Consider the following 20,417-nt stretch of genomic DNA (forward strand, 5'->3'; position numbering starts at 1 on the left):
ATTTAATAAATATGCCATCAATAAATATGAATGTTTCTCCAGATGAAATGGTGAAGCTGAGGTCCGTATCCAACTGGACAGTGCCACCGAGGGTGACGTTCTTGCCCAGCACTGCTTTTAAAGTCTCTTAGTTTGTTCCTTATAAGAGAAGGTGTGTGACAGCATCTGATGACATCACTGCGGTGCTCCTCCTCTTCTCCTCTGTAGTCCCTCCTCTCACCCCAGTGCATGCTGGGTACCGGCTCTGTGCGCTGCCTCGGTCGCTGTTATGTCAATCTGAGCGTATTTACTGGAGCTTCTCTCTGTACACAACACACACATGCCGTTAAAATGTCAATCCTGTCATGCATTTTCTGAAGGGGTACATTTAAACAACATAAAGATGAATAACCTTTTGCAAAACAGGGGGTGTGTTTATCAGTTATAAACGCAAAGGTTATAAATGTAAGATGTGAGGCAAAAATAATCCAAAATGATCTGTCCATGAATGGCCTATTCACATAGATGGCACGTGGGTCACATTCTTGTTGCTCAAATGTAAAGCAGAAAAGCCAATATTAAACAACATGTAAGGTATAAAACTATTTACATTAAAACCAAAGACAATAATTAAGACCTGAAAATATGAATGTTTCTCCAGATGAAATGGTGAAGCTGAGGTCCGTATCCAACTGGACAGTGCCACCGAGGGTGACGTTCTGCCATTTAATAAATATGCCATCAATAAATATGAATGTTTCTCCAGATGAAATGGTGAAGCTGAGGTCCGTATCCAACTGGACAGTGCCACCGAGGGTGACGTTCTGCCATTTAATAAATATGCCATCAATAAATATGAATGTTTCTCCAGATGAAATGGTGAAGCTGAGGTCCGTATCCAACTGGACAGTGCAACCGAGGGTGACGTTCTTGCCCAGCACTGCGTTTACTTTAGGGGGGACGACCACCTGACTGCCATTTAATAAATATGCCATCAATAAATATGAATGTTTCTCCAGATGAAATGGTGAAGCTGAGGTCCGTATCCAACTGGACAGTGCCACCGAGGGTGATGTTCTTGCCCAGCACTGCGTTTACTTTAGGGGGGACGACCACCTGATTGCCATTTAATAAATATGCCATCAATAAATATGAATGTTTCTCCAGATGAAATGGTGAAGCTGAGGTCCGTATCCAACTGGACAGTGCAACCGAGGGTGATGTTCTTGCCCAGCACTGCGTTTACTTTAGGGGGGACGACCACCTGATTGCCATTTAATAAATATGCCATCAATAAATATGAATGTTTCTCCAGATGAAATGGTGAAGCTGAGGTCCGTATCCAACTGGACAGTGCCACCGAGGGTGATGTTCTTGCCCAGCACTGCGTTTACTTTAGGGGGGACGACCACCTGACTGCCATTTAATAAATATGCCATCAATAAATATGAATGTTTCTCCAGATGAAATGGTGAAGCTGAGGTCCGTATCCAACTGGACAGTGCCACCGAGGGTGACGTTCTTGCCCAGCACTGCGTTTAAAGTCTCTCAGTTTGTTCCTGATAAGAGAAGGTGTGTGACAGCATCTGATGACATCACTGCGGTGCTCCTCCTCTTCTCCTCTGTAGTCCCTCCTCTCGCCCCAGTGCATGCTGGGTACCGGCTCTGTGCGCTGCCTCTGTCGCTGTTATGTCAATCTGAGCGTATTTACTGGAGCTTCTCCCTGTACACAACACACACATGCCGTTAAAATCTCAATCCAGTCATGCATTTTCTCAAGGGGAACATTTAAACAACATAAAGATGACTAAACTTTTGCAAAACAGGGGGTGTGTTTATCAGTTATAAACTCAAAGGTTATAAATGTGAGATGTGAGGCAAAAATAATCCAAAATGAATTGTCCATGAATGGCCTATTCACATAGATTGCACGTGGGTCACATTCTTGTTGCTTAAATGTAAAGCAAAAAAGACAATATTAAACAACATGTAAGGTATAAAACTATGTACATCAAAACCAAAGACAATAATTAAGACCTGAAAATATGAATGTTTCTCCAGATGAAATGGTGAAGCTGAGGTCCGTTTCCAACTGGACAGTGCCACCGAGGGTGATGTTCTTGCCCAGCACTGCGTTTACTTTAGGGGGGACGACCACCTGACTGCCATTTAATAAATATGCCATCAATAAATATGAATGTTTCTCCAGATGAAATGGTGAAGCTGAGGTCCGTATCCAACTGGACAGTTCCACCGAGGGTGACGTTCTGCCATTTAATAAATATGCCATCAATAAATATGAATGTTTCTCCAGATGAAATGGTAAAGCTGAGGTCCGTATCCAACTGGACAGTGCCACCGAGGGTGACGTTCTGCCATTTATTGAATATGCCATCAATAAATAATAAAGTTTCTACAGATGAAAAGGTGAAGCTGAGGTACGTATCCAACTGGACAGTGCCACCGAGGGTGACGTTCTTGCCCAGCACTGCGTTTACTTTAGGGGGGACGACCACCTGACTGCCATTTAATAAATATGCCATCAATAAATATGAATGTTTCTCCAGATGAAATGGTGAAGCTGAGGTCCGTATCCAACTGGACAGTTCCACCGAGGGTGACGTTCTGCCATTTAATAAATATGCCATCAATAAATATGAATGTTTCTCCAGATGAAATGGTGAAGCTGAGGTCCGTATCCAACTGGACAGTGCCACCGAGGGTGACGTTCTGCCATTTAATAAATATGCCATCAATAAATATGAATGTTTCTCCAGATGAAATGGTGAAGCTGAGGTCCGTATCCAACTGGACAGTGCCACCGAGGGTGACGTTCTTGCCCAGCACTGCGTTTACTTTAGGGGGGACGACCACCTGACTGCCATTTAATAAATATGCCATCAATAAATATGAATGTTTCTCCAGATGAAATGGTGAAGCTGAGGTCCGTATCCAACTGGACAGTGCAACCGAGGGTGACGTTCTTGCCCAGCACTGCGTTTACTTTAGGCGGGACGACCACCTGACTGCCATTTATTAAATATGCCATCAATAAATATGAATGTTTCTCCAGATGAAATGGTGAAGCTGAGGTCCGTATCCAACTGGACAGTGCCACCGAGGGTTACGTTCTGCCTAATAATAACTATGCCATCAATAAATATGAATGTTTCTCCAGATGAAATGGTAAAGCTGAGGTCCGTATCCAACTGGACAGTGCCACCGAGGGTGACGTTCTGCCATTTAATAAATATGCCATCAATAAATATGAATGTTTCTCCAGATGAAATGGTGAAGCTGAGGTCCGTATCCAACTGGACAGTGCCACCGAGGGTGACGTTCTTGCCCAGCACTGCATTTACTTTAGGGGGGACGACCACCTGACTGCCATTTAATAAATATGCCATCAATAAATATGAATGTTTCTCCAGATGAAATGGTGAAGCTGAGGTCCGTATCCAACTGGACAGTGCCCCCGAGGGTGACGTTCTGCCATTTAATAAATATGCCATCAATAAATATGAATGTTTCTCCAGATGAAATGGTGAAGCTGAGGTCCGTATCCAACTGGACAGTGCCACCGAGGGTGACGTTCTGCCATTTAATAAATATGCCATCAATAAATATGAATGTTTCTCCAGATGAAATGGTGAAGCTGAGGTCCGTATCCAACTGGACAGTGCCACCGAGGGTGACGTTCTTGCCCAGCACTGCGTTTACTTTAGGGGGGACGACCACCTGACTGCCATTTATTAAATATGCCATCAATAAATATGAATGTTTCTCCAGATGAAATGGTGAAGCTGAGGTCCGTATCCAACTGGACAGTGCCACCGAGGGTGACGTTCTGCCATTTAATAAATATGCCATCAATAAATATGAATGTTTCTCCAGATGAAATGGTGAAGCTGAGGTCCGTATCCAACTGGACAGTGCCACCGAGGGTGACGTTCTGCCATTTAATAAATATGCCATCAATAAATATGAATGTTTCTCCAGATGAAATGGTGAAGCTGAGGTCCGTATCCAACTGGACAGTGCCACCGAGGGTGACGTTCTTGCCCAGCACTGCATTTACTTTAGGGGGGACGACCACCTGACTGCCATTTAATAAATATGCCATCAATAAATATGAATGTTTCTCCAGATGAAATGGTGAAGCTGAGGTCCGTATCCAACTGGACAGTGCCCCCGAGGGTGACGTTCTGCCATTTAATAAATATGCCATCAATAAATATGAATGTTTCTCCAGATGAAATGGTGAAGCTGAGGTCCGTATCCAACTGGACAGTGCCACCGAGGGTGACGTTCTGCCATTTAATAAATATGCCATCAATAAATATGAATGTTTCTCCAGATGAAATGGTGAAGCTGAGGTCCGTATCCAACTGGACAGTGCCACCGAGGGTGATGTTCTTGCCCAGCACTGCGTTTACTTTAGGGGGGACGACCACCTGACTGCCATTTAATAAATATACCATCAATAAATATGAATGTTTCTCCAGATGAAATGGTGAAGCTGAGGTCCGTATCCAACTGGACAGTGCCACCGAGGGTGACGTTCTTGCCCAGCACTGCGTTTACTTTAGGGGGGACGACCACCTGACTGCCATTTAATAAATATACCATCAATAAATATGAATGTTTCTCCAGATGAAATGGTGAAGCTGAGGTCCGTATCCAACTGGACAGTGCCACCGAGGGTGACGTTCTTGCCCAGCACTGCGTTTAAAGTCTCTCAGTTTGTTCCTGATAAGAGAAGGTGTGTGACAGCATCTGATGACATCACTGCGGTGCTCCTCCTCTTCTCCTCTGTAGTCCCTCCTCTCGCCCCAGTGCATGCTGGGTACCGGCTCTGTGCGCTGCCTCTGTCGCTGTTATGTCAATCTGAGCGTATTTACTGGAGCTTCTCCCTGTACACAACACACACATGCCGTTTAAATGTCAATCCTGTCATGCATTTTCTGAAGGGGTACATTTAAACAACATAAAGATGAATAAACTTTTGCAAAACAGGGGGTGTGTTTATCAGTAATAAACTCAAAGGTTATAAATGTGAGATGTGAGGCAAAAATAATCCAAAATGAATTGTCCATGAATGGCCTATTTACATAGATGGCACGTGGGTCACATTCTTGTTGCTTAAATGTAAAGCAGAAAAGCCAATATTAAACAACATGTAAGGTATAAAACTATGTACATTAAAACCAAAGACAATAATTTAGACCTGAAAATATGAATGTTTCTCCAGATGAAATGGTGAAGCTGAGGTCCGTATCCAACTGGACAGTGCCACCGAGGGTGACGTTCTTGCCCAGCACTGCGTTTACTTTAGGGGGGACGACCACCTGACTGCCATTTAATAAATATGCCATCAATAAATATGAATGTTTCTCCAGATGAAATGGTGAAGCTGAGGTCCGTATCCAACTGGACAGTGCCACCGAGGGTGACGTGCTTGCCCAGCACTGCGTTTAAAGTCTCTTCGTTTGTTCCTGATAAGAGAAGGTGTGTGACAGCATCTGATGACATCACTGCGGTGCTCCTCCTCTTCTCCTCTGTAGTCCCTCCTCTCACCCCAGTGCATGCTGGGTACCGGCTCTGTGCGCTGCCTCGGTCGCTGTTATGTCAATCTGAGCGTATTTACTGGAGCTTCTCTCTGTACACAACACACACATGCCGTTAAAATGTCAATCCTGTCGTGCATTTTCTGAAGGGGTACCTTTAAAAAAATCATTATTCTTCTGTTGTACTGGATGTATTTTCAATAAACCCAACTAAACCAGTACTTAAAATGTATTGTTTTTTAACTTAATCGTTTTCAGAAAGAAAAGAAAAATAACAGGACATCTATTACAATGGAAGTAAGAGCTAGGTAAGGTTTAGTGACTGAAGTTATCTTACATTAGGGTGGCAACATAAGGTTAACTTTGATATTTCTTCATAGCTCTTTATAATTTCTGTGTATTTATATTTTCCATGTACTTTTCTAAAATGTAACAAACAGGACAGAATTGTGTAAAGTGATACAAACTAATATATAGTACAGAAGATAGACGAGGATGATGATGTCATAAGAGAACTGGCTTTTGGTAGAGTATGAAAGACTGGCAAGACAGTAGAAGTAAAATTGTTTTTATTTGTTATCTATGTATCTGTTTTTCCTGTGTCTTGAAAAATTTAAATATTTAAAGGAAGATTATTTGTGACACTGAGATGTTAAACCGTGTGAATGATTAGTATTAGTTGTTATTTTGTCTTGGACCTCTGATAGGTGTACCAGGCTCCTGATGCTCCACCTCCATGTAGTTCAGCTGTTTTTTGGACACTGGGCTGATGGGAATATTCACATACGTTACTGACTCTCCTTTCACCAAACCATCCAAAGGAAACGCAAACAATCCACCTGAATCACACACATGACACAACATAATACCCTAATAAACACAAAAGTGCAAATCTTCTCTATGATATAAGTGGAGTTTCACGTTTGTGCTTGGGGGGCACCAACTGGCAAACAAGGGTACTGCAATACTAAGATTAGTGAGAGAGTGCATTTTCATGGTTTGCATAAATAAATATTTAAGCTATATTTAAGTTACTCAGTCTAACTAATTAAAATATTAAGATTGGACAAAAACATACATTCTCATATTTCTGTTTTATTAATAGCTTATAGTATAATTACTATTTTATTATATTTGTCTCTGGTCAAGGAGACAGTGCCCACCAAACTCTGTCTATGGATATATCACCTTCATTTTCCAAAAAATACAATATTATCCAGATGTGATTTTGTTACTTAGACATTTTGAAATGATAATTTTTTATGACCAGGGGTCTCTAACCTTTAAGCTAATCTTAGATTGTTTGTGTTGATATTAACACACACACGCGCACATGCACACACGCACACACAAACACAATAGCACAGTTCTTGTCTGTAAGTGGGGGCTAGTACAATTTTATTCACCTAAACCGCCAAAACTAAAAATAATTAATTAAAAAAAAATGATTTTCAAAGACTTTTGGGAGTCAAAGAGACTGCACTGACCTTCAATTAGGTGATGAGAGTTGAGCTTTGATCCACTACAACCTCCAATTGACTGTGTGTGTATGAGAGAGAGAGAAAGCAAGAGAGAGTGTAATTCTCTGTTAAAAGTAACATGTACAAACCAGTTTAATTTGTATCTTGTCTGTACAGGTTCAAACCCAGTATGTAATTATAGAGAGAAAAAGTTATATTTCTGTCTTTTTGTGCAGTTTGGTTTTATTGTATAGTTTAAAGAAATATGACCCAGTCTGTGAAAACCCGGCTAAAGTCACTTTTTTGCAATTTGCATAAAATCATTCTTCATAATATAAAGTACATTCTGTGAAAATAACATATTTAATATTGACACGTGTCAAAGATTAAAATCAATGTGAAATCCAACTTTGATGCTCTTAATCTCATAATTTAATATTTACAGAGTAAGATCATGTTAAAGATTGAAACCAAACTTTGATACTCCAAATCTCACCATAGATTATAAGACAGTCAGTAACAAATTCATCTTTACCTCTGAGCTTCTCTCCGTCATTTGACTTTGCATAGCTTCAGGATCGTCTGTTCCTTTCTCTGTCCTCTTATCTGAATGAAAATAACCACAGGTCCAAATTATTATGACGGTTCCCATGGGGCGATCCGCTCCATACTTTTCAACATACTCATATGATTGTTAGGGTTGTGACGAGACACTTAATCCACGAGACGAGACACAAGATTGGGTTCACGAGAACGAGACGAGAGGAAATTTTTACACTTTTTAAGAAATCTTCAATGATAAAATAAATGAATAAGAAACCGAAATCACGTCATTTTTAAAAATCACGTCATTTTTTTTCACTTTAGACGGAGAGAAACTCTTGTTTACCCAAACAATGTTTAAATCCATTTAAATATTTAATATATGCCCATTTCTTTACAATAGAAATGATACAGTCACTGTCATTTTTTGAGCAAGACCATGCAGACATTAAATCATGTAAACTCTGTGTGAGGGTTTAATCTGCTGAGACTTCACATCTGACACTGATCAACAGACAAACACAACGCGTCTCAGACTTCACACGAGTTTACATACGAACATTATTGGAAAGCCAAACAAAAAAGCAAACACTGTAAAAGGTTCAAACAGAAAGCTGCATCCTCCGGAGGTCGCATATGCAGGCTGCATACGTCATCAAGGTTTATTTCAGATACTTATCTGAGCATTACATTCACAAGTCATGAGCCTATTACAACAAGTTGCGATTAACTAAATAAGTAGTAAACTTTATAATTGTTAATATTCTCTAATAAGACAGTCTTTATGAAGTAAATGCAGTTTAAAAATGCGACCTCTGAAGGATGCAGTCTTTTATTTGAGAAACGGACAGCATTTCACCTCCACAAGAAAAGGGGTGTGATGAGATCTCGTCGCACAAGATCTCGTCACACCCCTAATGACTGTGATATGTTTTTAATTGACACTTTTGAAAGTAATATCCATATATGTTTATGTCTAAAACTGTTTTTTATTGAGTGGATCCTTAAGAAGGAGAAGAGATGAGGGGAGGGGAAAAGGAGAAAAGTTGAGGGAAAGGGAGGAGGAGAAGAGAAGAAGAGGAGTAGAAGAGAGGCAGAGAAGAGGAGTAGATGAGGGGGGAGGAGAAGAGAAAGAGAAGAGAGGAGTGGAGAGGGAGAAGAGATGAGGGGAGGGGAGATGAGAAGGAGAAGAGAAGTAGAGAAGACGAGGAGAAGGAGAGAAGAGGAGGAGAAGAGATGAGGGGAGGGGAGATGAGAAGGAGAGAAGACAAGGAGAAGGAGAGAAGAAGAGGAGAAGAGGAGGAGAGAAGACAACGAGAAGGAGAGAAGAAAAGGAGAAGAGAAGGAGAGAAGAGGAGGAGAAGAGGAAGAGATGAGGAGATGGGAGATGAGAAGGAGAAGAGAAGGAGAGAAAATGAGGATGAGAGAAGATGAGGATGAGAGAAGAGGAGGGGAAGAGATGATGGGAGGGGAGAAGAGAAGGAGAAAAGAAGGAGAGAAGACGAGGAGAAGGAGAGAAGAGGAGGAGAAGAGATGAGGGGAGATGAGAAGGAGGAGAGAAGGAGAGAAGACAAGGAGAAGGAGAGAAGAAGAGGAGAAGAGAAGGAGAGAAGAGGAGGGGAAGAGATGAGGAGATGGGAGATGAGAAGGAGAAGAGAAGGAGAGAAGAGGAGGAGAAGAGGAGGGGAAGAGATGATGGGAGGGGAGAAGAGAAGGAGAAGAGAAGGAGAGAAGATGAGGAGAAGGAGAGAAGAGGAGGGGAAGAGATGAGGGGAGGGGAGAAGGAGAAAAGAAGGAGAGAAGACGAGGAGAAGAGATGAGGGGATGGGAGAGGGTGAAAAGAAGGAGAAGAGATGAGTGGAGAAGAGAAGGAAAGATGAGGAGGGGAAGAGATGAGGGGATGGGAGAAGGAGAAGAGAATGAGAAGAGAGGAGAAAAGGAGAAGAGATGATGGGAGGGGATAAGAGAAAGAGAGAAGAAGAGGGGAAGAAATGAGGGGACAAGAGAAGATGAGAAGAAGGAGAAGAGAGGAGGAGAAGAGAAGGAAATGAGGGCACGGAGAAGGAGAGGTGAAGAAGAGAGTAGAGGAAGACTTGCACACAGGAAATCTTAACTTTCATTATTAACAATATAGACATGCAGAGACTTGCTGGAGTGAGGAGAATATAAAGTGTTTGAAGGACAGTTGAGAAGGAGGTGCGGTTTGATGTTTTTGAATTAGATATGAGACCAGTCTGGCGTGAGATGTTTATAGATGTCTTATCTTCTTCATTGGTTTGTTGCAGAGAGACACTGAGCTTCTCATCTGAGAAACAGAGAGACTCTGAGATGTTTGACTGGTTTCTCTTTAGTTCTTCAGTGTCTTGATCTTTGGATGTAGGGTTTATTTTGGGAAGATGGCATCGGTTCTCTCCCCTCCTGCAGTGAAGACAGTTCTCATAGAGAAGAGCGTGTATGCTGTGAGCAGGACGCCTCGACTCCAAGCCTGCCACAGACGATGACATCGACTCATAAACGCTTCTGTGTTGCTCAGCAGGACTGTAGTGTGTCAGGAGATCAGACAGACCGGAAACATAACCATTTGTCTGTGAACGCTCAGATGTCAGCTTCCATTGGTTGTGAAAAGTCGATGATATGCAAGGTTTTCTGATAGCCTCTGACTCCTGATGGGTGGGGTGTGCGATGACATCACTGGTGGGCAGGGCTGATTGTTTACCTGCAAAGGATTATGTTTGTTACACGATACCTCACAATATTGTAATGTGTAGGTAATTGCATTAAAAATATGGTTGATATGAAGGTCAAGTAACTAAACTTGTAGAGTAAGGGGCGGTTCACATTTTACATCTGCGACCGTCGGTTGGTTCTTGTCACATGACCTGCGGTGCGCTTGTGGCATTCTAGAAAGTTGAAATGTTTTTAACTCGATGCAATGCGGACGCACCTGGAAAAACAAGTGTGTCGCACATATGCGCATCGTGACCGTAACACTTCCGTTATGAGTGAGCATACCACGCGCCTACATTTGAAATAACGAACTTGAGTGCGCAAAAGACGAGAAATGTGAATCGCCCTAAGAACGTTCAGTAAAAACACAGGATTTATGCTCTGCTCAACCCTACTGAGCTGTCTACCTAGCCTACATTTCAAGACTTACTGCCCATGTTAAGTGTTTCTTCAACAGGTAACTGTCTATTTAAAAAAATAAAACATTGAGACATTTCTTACCTGACACAATGGAAAGTGGAGTCATTTCAGGCAGATGTGTCGTCTGTTCAACAAATAAGAAAGAAAAGGAAAAATAAAAAAGCAGAAAATCAATTGTTCATAGTAAACCTAAAACCGTGGCCACATTACTAAAGTTTTGAGCAAAAACAATGATAAAATGTCTGACTTGTGCATAAATGTAATTGAACATTCAAAGTTTTATCAAAGTCCCTTTTGGAAAGTCGCGCCACTCGGCGGCCATGTTTGCAATGCTATTCTACTTGAATAGAGAAAGAAAGATACACTATTTCTAAAATCTGATGACCAACAATTAAACCTGGAAGTCAATGGTTACAATCAGAAAAGAAGGAGAGTGTTTACCATCATTTATCAAAATAAATTAATACAGGTTTGCAGAAACATGATGATAAGAAAACAATGACAGAATTTTCGTTTTTTAGGGTAACAATCCCTTTAAGCTCAAAATGTGCTATTTTGAGGTCATTTCAGCCACTGAGCATGAGCAGAAGCGTCTCAAGCGACTCCATTTAAAGCCCCTCCCCCAGAGAATCTTTATCGATTTATGATTGGTTTTAAACTGCAGTCAATCATAACTGAAAACACTATTTATCTGTAATATATTGTAAAAACAAAAAACACAAATGGAATCCACTTTCAACATGATAGACACATCAAACAGCAGTGTAATAAAATAAAACTTATAATACGATGATAAACAACTGAGACACCCTTACTATAAAAACTAGCAAAAAGCATCTTTCTTTATCATTTTAAAGTAGCAGTGCATCCTATATGCCATATCTCAAAGGGTCATGCTTTAAAGATGACAGGACTTTTAATATGATATAATTCCTGAATTTACAACTGTTGGTCAGCAGGGGGCAGCAAACACCCTCACACTTTACAGTGTCATGTCAATGAAAGATTCACAAACTCCCAAGAGATTAACGAACGAAAGAGCTCGTATAATACATGATCGTAACACTTTATCTTCTCTCAAAAATAAACTGAAACATTCACTGATAAATAATATTCACAGAGGACAATAAAGCTAAGTAAGAGTACACACAGAGTGTAAAAACACGTTTCGCTATCTTTCAGATCCACATTGCACTAATACAATCTCATCTTCACAGGTCCTGTTCCAACAATGACGAAAAATGGCCAACTTAAGGGAAAATGTGCTCATAAAGTTCAGTCTCTCTGATCTTCCTGCAGATTACCATAATTAACCACGTCCCTTCTAATCTCTTTGTAAGCTTCGCCCTAACCAACCACACATGCAAAATTACACATGCAGTATTGTGTGTTTACCTTAAGTCCTCCACAGACAGAGCAGGTGATGAAGAGTGATTTACGCCTGGCATCAGGACAGTCTGCAGAGTTACCACAGTTCATACCCGGAGGCCCCTCCCCTTTCTTTAGCCCCTCCCCTGTGTGCATCAGGGCTGAGTCTGAATCTGATTGGCTAAAAAATTCAGAACAGACTTGAGACTGCGTCCTGACTGACAGCTCAGTCTGTCCACTCTCCGGACATCCAGTATCATCTGCAGATCTCCTCTTGTCTCCGGAGCACTCGGCGGTCCTGGTGATCTCCAGCAGCTTGAGGGGCGTGTCGTACAGGTATCGCAGAGATGAGGGCACCTGGTACTCATGAGCAGGGCTGGGTGGGCAGGTGCACAAGTGTTGTTCTGGGTTAGCGGGTGGTGGTAGATTAAGCAGTGTGTTATGATCATCCCCAGCGACACATGCATCCAAACTGCCACTGTAGGAAGAGAAACTTCCCGTTGCTATGCCGCTATCGGATGAGTTCTGTCTTCCGGTCTCTTTCAGTTTTCGAGAGCGAATCAGATCCTCTGGGACCCTGAGCCCATCGCTCAAGCTGTCCGATGGTGCCTCCTCGCCCTGAGATGCTGTTCTTGGTGCGATTGGGTGAGATGTTTCAGATGAGTTGAGCGGGACCGACTCGACAGGCCGACTGATGATGCTACACTCTGAAGTGTCGGATGAACCAGATATGCTACAAGTGTCTCCTGTCACCGAAGATCCAACACTGGAACTGGAAGCTTTTAGGACAAAAACAAGTACAATTTTGTTTAGATTGCACATAACAGAATAACAAACAGAAATGATGCTACTGATGCTAATCTGCACACTCAACATTTTTATGTTGTTTCAAACACATTTTGTGATGCCTGTTCAGTACTTAAGAGATTTACATAAAGCTTAAGATATCTTCCATTGTTTTTGCCAGCTGTAGTCTCGCAATTGGGTGGTATTGCTTTCATTTAACCATCAGTCATTTAATAAAAGACATTCTACGTCATATATTCTGAGTAATCTGCACAAGTTATTGTTGATATCTTGACACATGTATGAACGTTATAAATGACTTCTGTTGTATAGCATCACAAACCATTAGGTTGAATTTTATGTTAGAGCATGCAATGTTCAGAACAATCAGACAAAATGTAAACAATTCTTCTCAAACTATTATTTCACACAATATTTTGGGGTAAAAAGTTGGGGATTGAGTTAAGGGTAATTTGGGGTTTCTCTTATTAAAACGTTAATCCAGGGGCCTCATTTATAAAGATCGTAAAGTGTGCATATGCAAAATTCCACGGCAAAGTCGTGGAAAAGTGCTGAGCGCCACTTCAGGGTCTGGGCAGACTTACGCACTTTTGTTTGTCCGATTGCTGCAGGTTTTTTGAAACTAAAAGCCATTCTTGCTGCTCAAAATGGATTTGAACTTTGACAGGTGCTCTTTAATATGTCGATGACATTGATGTGAGACAGGTACCTGAGGAATAAGACAGAAGACTGATCCTCCTCTCAAGCTCTTCTGCTTCATGATTTAATCTGTCTTGTAATGAAACTGCACTGATACCACACTCTGAGAGAGAGAGAGAGAGAGAGAGAGAGAGAGAGAGAGAGAGAGAGAGAGAAAGGGAGGGAAAGAGAAGAAAATTCAATGGGACAGTGAAAGACGAGAAAGTGTAACATCATTTAGTATGTTTTCTCACATTTTCTAAAAAAACATATTTATTTATACACCTACTATATAAAACCTTTAAACCATAAAAAATGACTGTCAGCATGTGCGTCATCATATACTGGCATCCCTCATCCATAAAATACCCGTAAAATATCGGCAGACAAATCCTATGCTCCTATGAGCTTTTAATAAACAAAAATGTCCACGCGTCATCCCAACAAGATATATCGTTCAGCTCCTCAAAACAGGGCTTTTAAATGCATATTAACAATCACGATGAGAAATGTCTGCAAACTGGATTAAAGCAGAGATCAGGGAGCTCGTCAAATATCCACTCGGAAGCTAAGATCATTCACCAGCATTGAACGGCGCGTCACGCACTCCTTTATCTTATCATAAACAAAAATACACGCAAATGCATTCTGGAGAGAGAAATAATGAATAATATGCTAAATTCAGACACTGCGGAGAAGACTTAAAACACGTCACGTGTCTTTCCAGGACCTTTTCGGTATCTGTGTGAATGCACACACAGAGATACCTGGGTGCATTTTCTGTGTATTTTCCGGAATGTCTGTGTAAAAAGGGCTTCTGTCTTATTGTTAAATGCTATGTAAAAGTAACACATGAGAGGGGGTGTCAGTCGAACACCCCAGTGTTTATCTAGCACCTAAAGAGCTATTTATACATCAGACATGTGAATGAGATGGCAGGAAGCCAAAGGAGGAGGAGGGGGTACGGTCCATTGCCAACCACCAAGTAAACATTAAGCAAAAACCAAATCAGCATTCCAAAGAAACCCAAAACATTTGCATACAACATTTTAAACTGAATGTTATCTTTATATAACACATCAGCTGGCCTGGATATACCATGACCCTGAAGGGCTTTACTTACAGTACTGAGGGTGAGGTTACAGCGTTATGTGACTAATCATAAGCTCGGTGTTTATGAACTGTGACTTTAACCCTTAAATCTCCCTACTCCAGCTTATGTTCAAAGTACACCGTATAAAACGTCCTGGTTGGCTGGGGTGATATGTGTGAAACAAAATAAAGTCAACGCAGCCTTTTTGTTAAAATGTCCAGACTGAGAGTTTAGTGGACATTAAATTGTTTTTCAAGCTAGCTTGAGCTAGCTCTCTGTTCTAAGATAAACAGCACTCAAGGAATTTTGTACAAAAATACTTCCATATTGTTATAAACCGGCCGAACCAGGGGCGTCGCTAGACCCCTTTTACTGGGGAACGTGCCCCAGTGTAAATCCTTTGTGCCCTGGTGTAAATCTCAAGTTTAAATTTTAGCAGTTAACTATTGTATTCATTTACAAAAATAATCACAGCAAAAACGGATCTACAGCGGGGAAAATAAGTATTTGACACATCAACATTTTTTATCAGTAAGGGGATTTCTAAGTGGACTATTGACACAAAATTTCAGACCAAACGCATCAAGCCAAATACTGAATTTGTATAAAGAAATCAGAACATTTAAGTATACAAGTTGAGTCATAATAAATAAATTGAAGTGACACAGGGAATAAGTATTTAACACATGAAGAGAACAAGGTGGAAAATGGCATAAAAAGTCAGGAGATCACATCAAATCTGTCAGTATTGAAAGCAGTCGCACAAATCCATGTCCGAGCGCGTCTGTACGTTCAGCAAATTAGGCTGTATAAAAATATGGACGTAGTGTCCGTGACGTCACCCATAGGTTTGTGAAGAGCTTTTTTAAAAGCCAATAGTTGCCGTTACCATCTTGGCCACATCATTTTATGCCATTTATGCCATGTTCATAATGTTAAGTATATGAAGATGATACTTCAATATTTTTTAAATACATGTTTATCTTTCCCAGTACTTGTTGCAGTGTATGAATAGTAGGTTAAGCAAAGGCAATTGTATAAAACTTATTTGCATACAGCAGGGCCTGTGCCCCAGTAGAGCTTTATGTCGTAAGCTGAACCAACATCAGCACATATGCAACTGACCTGGGAGCAGTGGCTTCAGTCCGAACGGACCTCTGGATGGAGAAATCCCACGAACAATGCAATCACACAGAAAACTGATCTGCTCGCCATCAGAAGACGCCAGACAGAAGACGCCAGCCCCTGCACACAAACACAGAGAGATGAGGAAGAAATATGAGGAATAGTTACATACTGTACGCAACTGACTCAGAAGACATGCAAGCGTCCGATCTGCTCTGTTTTGGCATGTAAACGTCCTTTAACCTGATTTGCATCATTCACAGTATTGACCTCACTTTAAAAGAACTTATCAACGAAGCATGATTATGCTATTCATCACGTTGAATTAAATATCTGATGCATAAAATATGATGATTATTAAGGCTGTCAATAATAAAGCGGACTCAAGAGAATCACTCATAATTGTTTGCATTTGGAGACAGTTCAGACAGTACATGTAATGATTGTTTATTGTTGCAGGTGGATGTTATATTGTCAACTGCTCTTAAGTTTCATGAGGTGGAGGTCATACAGCCGACACATCAATCACTCCAGAAACAAGACCACCGGGAATGTTCAGCTGTGACCACACACACACACACACACATGCTGGCTTTTAACAAGCATGATATTCTGTGATTTTCTGTAGCTTGATTGGTAGTTCATTGTGTTAGCACCACAAGGTCATGGGTTCAAACCCCACACACGCTGCATACGGATAAACATATAAACCTTGAATGAACTGTAAGCCACTTAAGAAGAAAGCATAAATGAAAATGTAGCAAAAAAGGATGTTGTGAAACTGGTAGGTAAGAACCAGGGACCAAAATTATTGATTCATTATTGAGGTACATCAATTCTCCAAATGAAACCATAACATTGTGGTTTATTTCAGGTTGCTTTTTCACATAATTGTTAACTATATTGCTTTAACAATAACTGATACTCACAGACACCACAGCGCGTTCCTCCCTCAAACACAAAGCCGTTGCTCACCGGGCCGTATCGCCGCAGATCTAGTAGATTCCAGTGGCCGGTGATCACGGCCGGCAGATCTTTAGCGATCACCAGGAGATTGTTGCATAAATGAAGAGTCGCAGGGCCGCTTTCCAGTTTAGTGCCGGGCAGCACAAAAACATTGAAACTGTGGACTGACAGGAGAGACAAGGTTTGATAATGGTCATGTTTAATTCATGCAGTCAGATACTACACTTAAAACATGTTTCATAAGGATTGACAAATGCATAAACAATTTCAGATTTGCTTTTTTCGAAATACCAAGAATGCAGTATAGTCACAAGTCCATGCACCCTGTGTATACACTTCAGACTTAAATGAATCCATATGAAATGTAGGCGACACTAAACACTTGGCAAAACAATTCAAGGTAGACATACTGACCCAGAACAGCTTAAACTACAAAGGAAGTCAAATATTGCCATATGCAATGGACACAGAGACAACAATGATTATTCAAGATTATAGAGCTTTATTTCTGTAGCAAGACATAAAAAAAGTCAACATTACTCCACTAAGTGGAGCTGTTGTCCTCCATTGTGCTGCTAAGAAAAGCAGTGATCGCGTGTGCTGCCCACCTGATTTGACATCATGCTAGTGGAGATGGGAATATCCAATCTGCCCATTTACATTGTGGACGCAAATGCATGTATCTGATTCATATTGAATTTATTTCCACATATGAATGAGGCCTAAATCCGATCGGATAATAACAGATTTTATGCACTTTTCCTGCTTATAAGTCTGTGGGTCAAATCTAACTGTGCCACATGAGGGGAAAAAAATCACAATTGAGTCACTTCAAACAGCAGTTCAAATGCGGCCTTAAAGGTGGGGTGCATGATCTCAAAGTTGATATTTGAAATCACCTAAACAAACACGCCCCTACCCCAATTGAATCCGGACCTTCTTTTGATAGACCCACCCCACACATACGCAACCCAGGCAATGATGTCGGTTAGTAGACACGCCCCTTACTGCTGATTGGCTACAAGTGTGTTTTTGTACTCGGCCCGACTCCCTTTTTGGAAGTGTATTTAAAAAATCGTGCACCCTGCCTTTAAGTCACATAGGATAAAGCATTTGCCAGATGCATATAAAGTAATTTTCCCACCTTCCCCGAGGCAATAGCGCAGTCGCAGATCCCAGCTCTGTAGCGCCTCCCTACTGTCAAAACCGAGCACTGCGGTATGAGTGAGACAGATGATTGAGAGGATGAAGGTAACAGCATCATCACCGCAGACGCGCGCCTCCAGACCGCAGATCTGCTCCAACGTCACGCTGCCCCGCTCCTTCACTCCACGCTCCTTATACACGTACAGCACCAAACAATCTGAAACAAACACACGCATGATTTCTTATAGTCTAACAAGACTTTTCACATCAGCAATGTGTGACATTATTTAGCCTCATTAAGAAATTTTACAGTCAGCACAAAATCAAAACTGGCCCTATTTACTTTCATAATACATCTTGGTCTTATTGTATGCATGTTATCTATAGTAATGTGATGTTAGAAACATGCACACTTGTTAGAAACGACTAAACATCAATCACTTTCGGTATAGATAGATGCAGTTACTGTATGAAGGGATAGGACACGACTCTGGTTACCACGAAAGCAAACGGGAAATCCAAACAAGCCTCGGCCACACGCACGAGTGTGAACAGCTGTCATAACACGACCTGTGATCTGCATGCATTTCTGTGAATCCTGAAGCCATTACAGCTGAAACACTACACCAAAACATACCGCAAAATAACACAAACAAGAGTGATACCTACTTCAGTGAGAAATAGCAGCACTTAGAATTGCCACTTTTTTAATCGAATTAGTCAACTGACTATTATATAGCACACAATAGATTAATTAAGTAGGCTATATGGTGTATCCATATAAACAGACATTATTAGTGTAAGCATGCACTAATACGCACACACACAATTACACCTAATAATGCAAAATTAAATATGTAAATACAATATGAGCACAATATGAGGAATATTAAAAAATGTTATGTTATATTTTTTCTTATATTGGCCTACATCTAATATAATATCATAAAACATTTGCAATGCCATATTACCGTAGGCTATGTAAACATTTCCTTTTCTTATGTTCTTTGAGGTAAAATATATTTTCTGTAAAGCTGTTATTGTAATAAAACTGAATATTCTCATTCAATTTCATTCCACATTTCAATACTATTACATTAAAAGCTATGTATTTGCTGTTTTATTGTTTATCACTGTTAACATGTCGTAAATGATTATGAACAGACCTGCTACCGGTGAGGGTTTGCGGAGCACGAGCCAGCGACTTTTCCACTGCAGACAGACAGAGAGAAATTAATAAATCATCATTATCATCATCATCATCCTCGCACGCGCACACGCATATACAGTTTTCGTACTTTTTTGCCGTCTCTGATTTTACCGGGTCCCTCCGCGATCACGGTGTCGCACATCTTCCCGTCATGACAGCTGTGCGCGTGCACGCGTCCATACTCTGGTAGGCTCGTCCCTGCGTCTTCAGGCACGCGTACTGTCCTGATACCCCACATATGTCAGAGGGCAATGAATGTTCAGTGGGCGTTTCTAAAGTTTGTTTATTATCACTCAGACACACTCATACGGCATATATATATATATATATATATATATATATATATATATATATATATATATATATATATATATATATATATATATATATATATATATATATATATGTATAAAAGCATATGTAAGTCTACTGAAATATTTTTTGAAATATGTTTATAAAAATGTATTATTCACAAATATATTTTTGGCCATTTTTGTTTGCTTTTATATATATATTTAAAATAAATATATTTAAAGGCATTTATATTCACGTTGCATTTGAAGAAAAACTTTGTTACAAACCTGTAAACATAACAGGTTTGAGAAGATTAACATTTAAAATATTTTCAACTGCAAAAATAGACATATAATTGGTAATGGACAACTTTTGCTGGGGCATGAGTTTTCCTTATAAATCATACATAGCCTACATAGCCTATACGTCTAAAATTAGGCTCCCATAATGAACCTAATCATTTGCGTCATCGCATTTAACCTACTAATGCTGGGTACACACCAAAAGATAATCGGGTTGATTTTGGGTCAATTTACCCCTTCCGACAGTCCTATGTCCCGATTATCTTGGTTCCTCAGATTATCTTTTCAGATTTTCCCTTGGTGTGAGGTGTGTTAAGAGTGTCCGAACACGATCGGAAGAACGTAAGAATGACTTTTTCCTTCCTGCATATCGTCCGCCATACTTATTTTGAAGATTTTGCGAGATTTCCTGTGTTACAGTCGAGATTCTCGTTGAAAATCAGTTTGTGTGTGGTGTGCTGTCTTTGACACATCATGGCACACCACACACTATAGGAGCAAAATGATTAAATTTTTAATCCATATGGTTGTGGTCTAAGACATTTTGAAAATCTTATAAGATGTAAAAAATCTTTTGGTGTGTACCTACCCAGCATTACGCAGCTAAAGCCATACCGAAAATATCCTGCACATCCTACCCTCAAAAATGTCTTATTTAGTTTTTTAATGCTGTTCTGTTTCAAACAATTGCATCTTTGTAAACGTAATTGAAATTGTAACTTTTCGGCTTAA

The 20,417-nt window shown here is 40.5% G+C and overlaps 1 protein-coding gene across 1 annotated transcript; it reads right to left on the bottom strand.

Annotated features, from left to right (window-relative positions):
* Positions 1 to 4,667: 4,667 nt before the first annotated feature.
* On the bottom strand, positions 4,668 to 19,320 carry dok7a (docking protein 7a). Its single transcript, XM_073859743.1, has 13 exons — positions 19,178 to 19,320; positions 19,046 to 19,091; positions 17,878 to 18,096; positions 16,697 to 16,897; positions 15,768 to 15,887; positions 13,581 to 13,673; positions 12,092 to 12,843; positions 10,778 to 10,820; positions 9,807 to 10,265; positions 7,542 to 7,606; positions 6,989 to 7,085; positions 6,245 to 6,385; positions 4,668 to 4,892 (listed from the first exon to the last, which is right to left on the bottom strand). Exons 1-13 carry the CDS (start codon positions 19,229 to 19,231, stop codon positions 4,765 to 4,767), a joined length of 2,418 nt encoding a protein of 805 aa, XP_073715844.1. The 5' UTR covers positions 19,232 to 19,320; the 3' UTR covers positions 4,668 to 4,764.
* Between the last annotated feature and the right edge of the window lie 1,097 nt (positions 19,321 to 20,417).

This window comes from Misgurnus anguillicaudatus, chromosome 21, assembly GCF_027580225.2.
Source record: "Misgurnus anguillicaudatus chromosome 21, ASM2758022v2, whole genome shotgun sequence".
In the NCBI taxonomy this organism is placed as follows: Eukaryota; Metazoa; Chordata; class Actinopteri; order Cypriniformes; family Cobitidae; genus Misgurnus; species Misgurnus anguillicaudatus.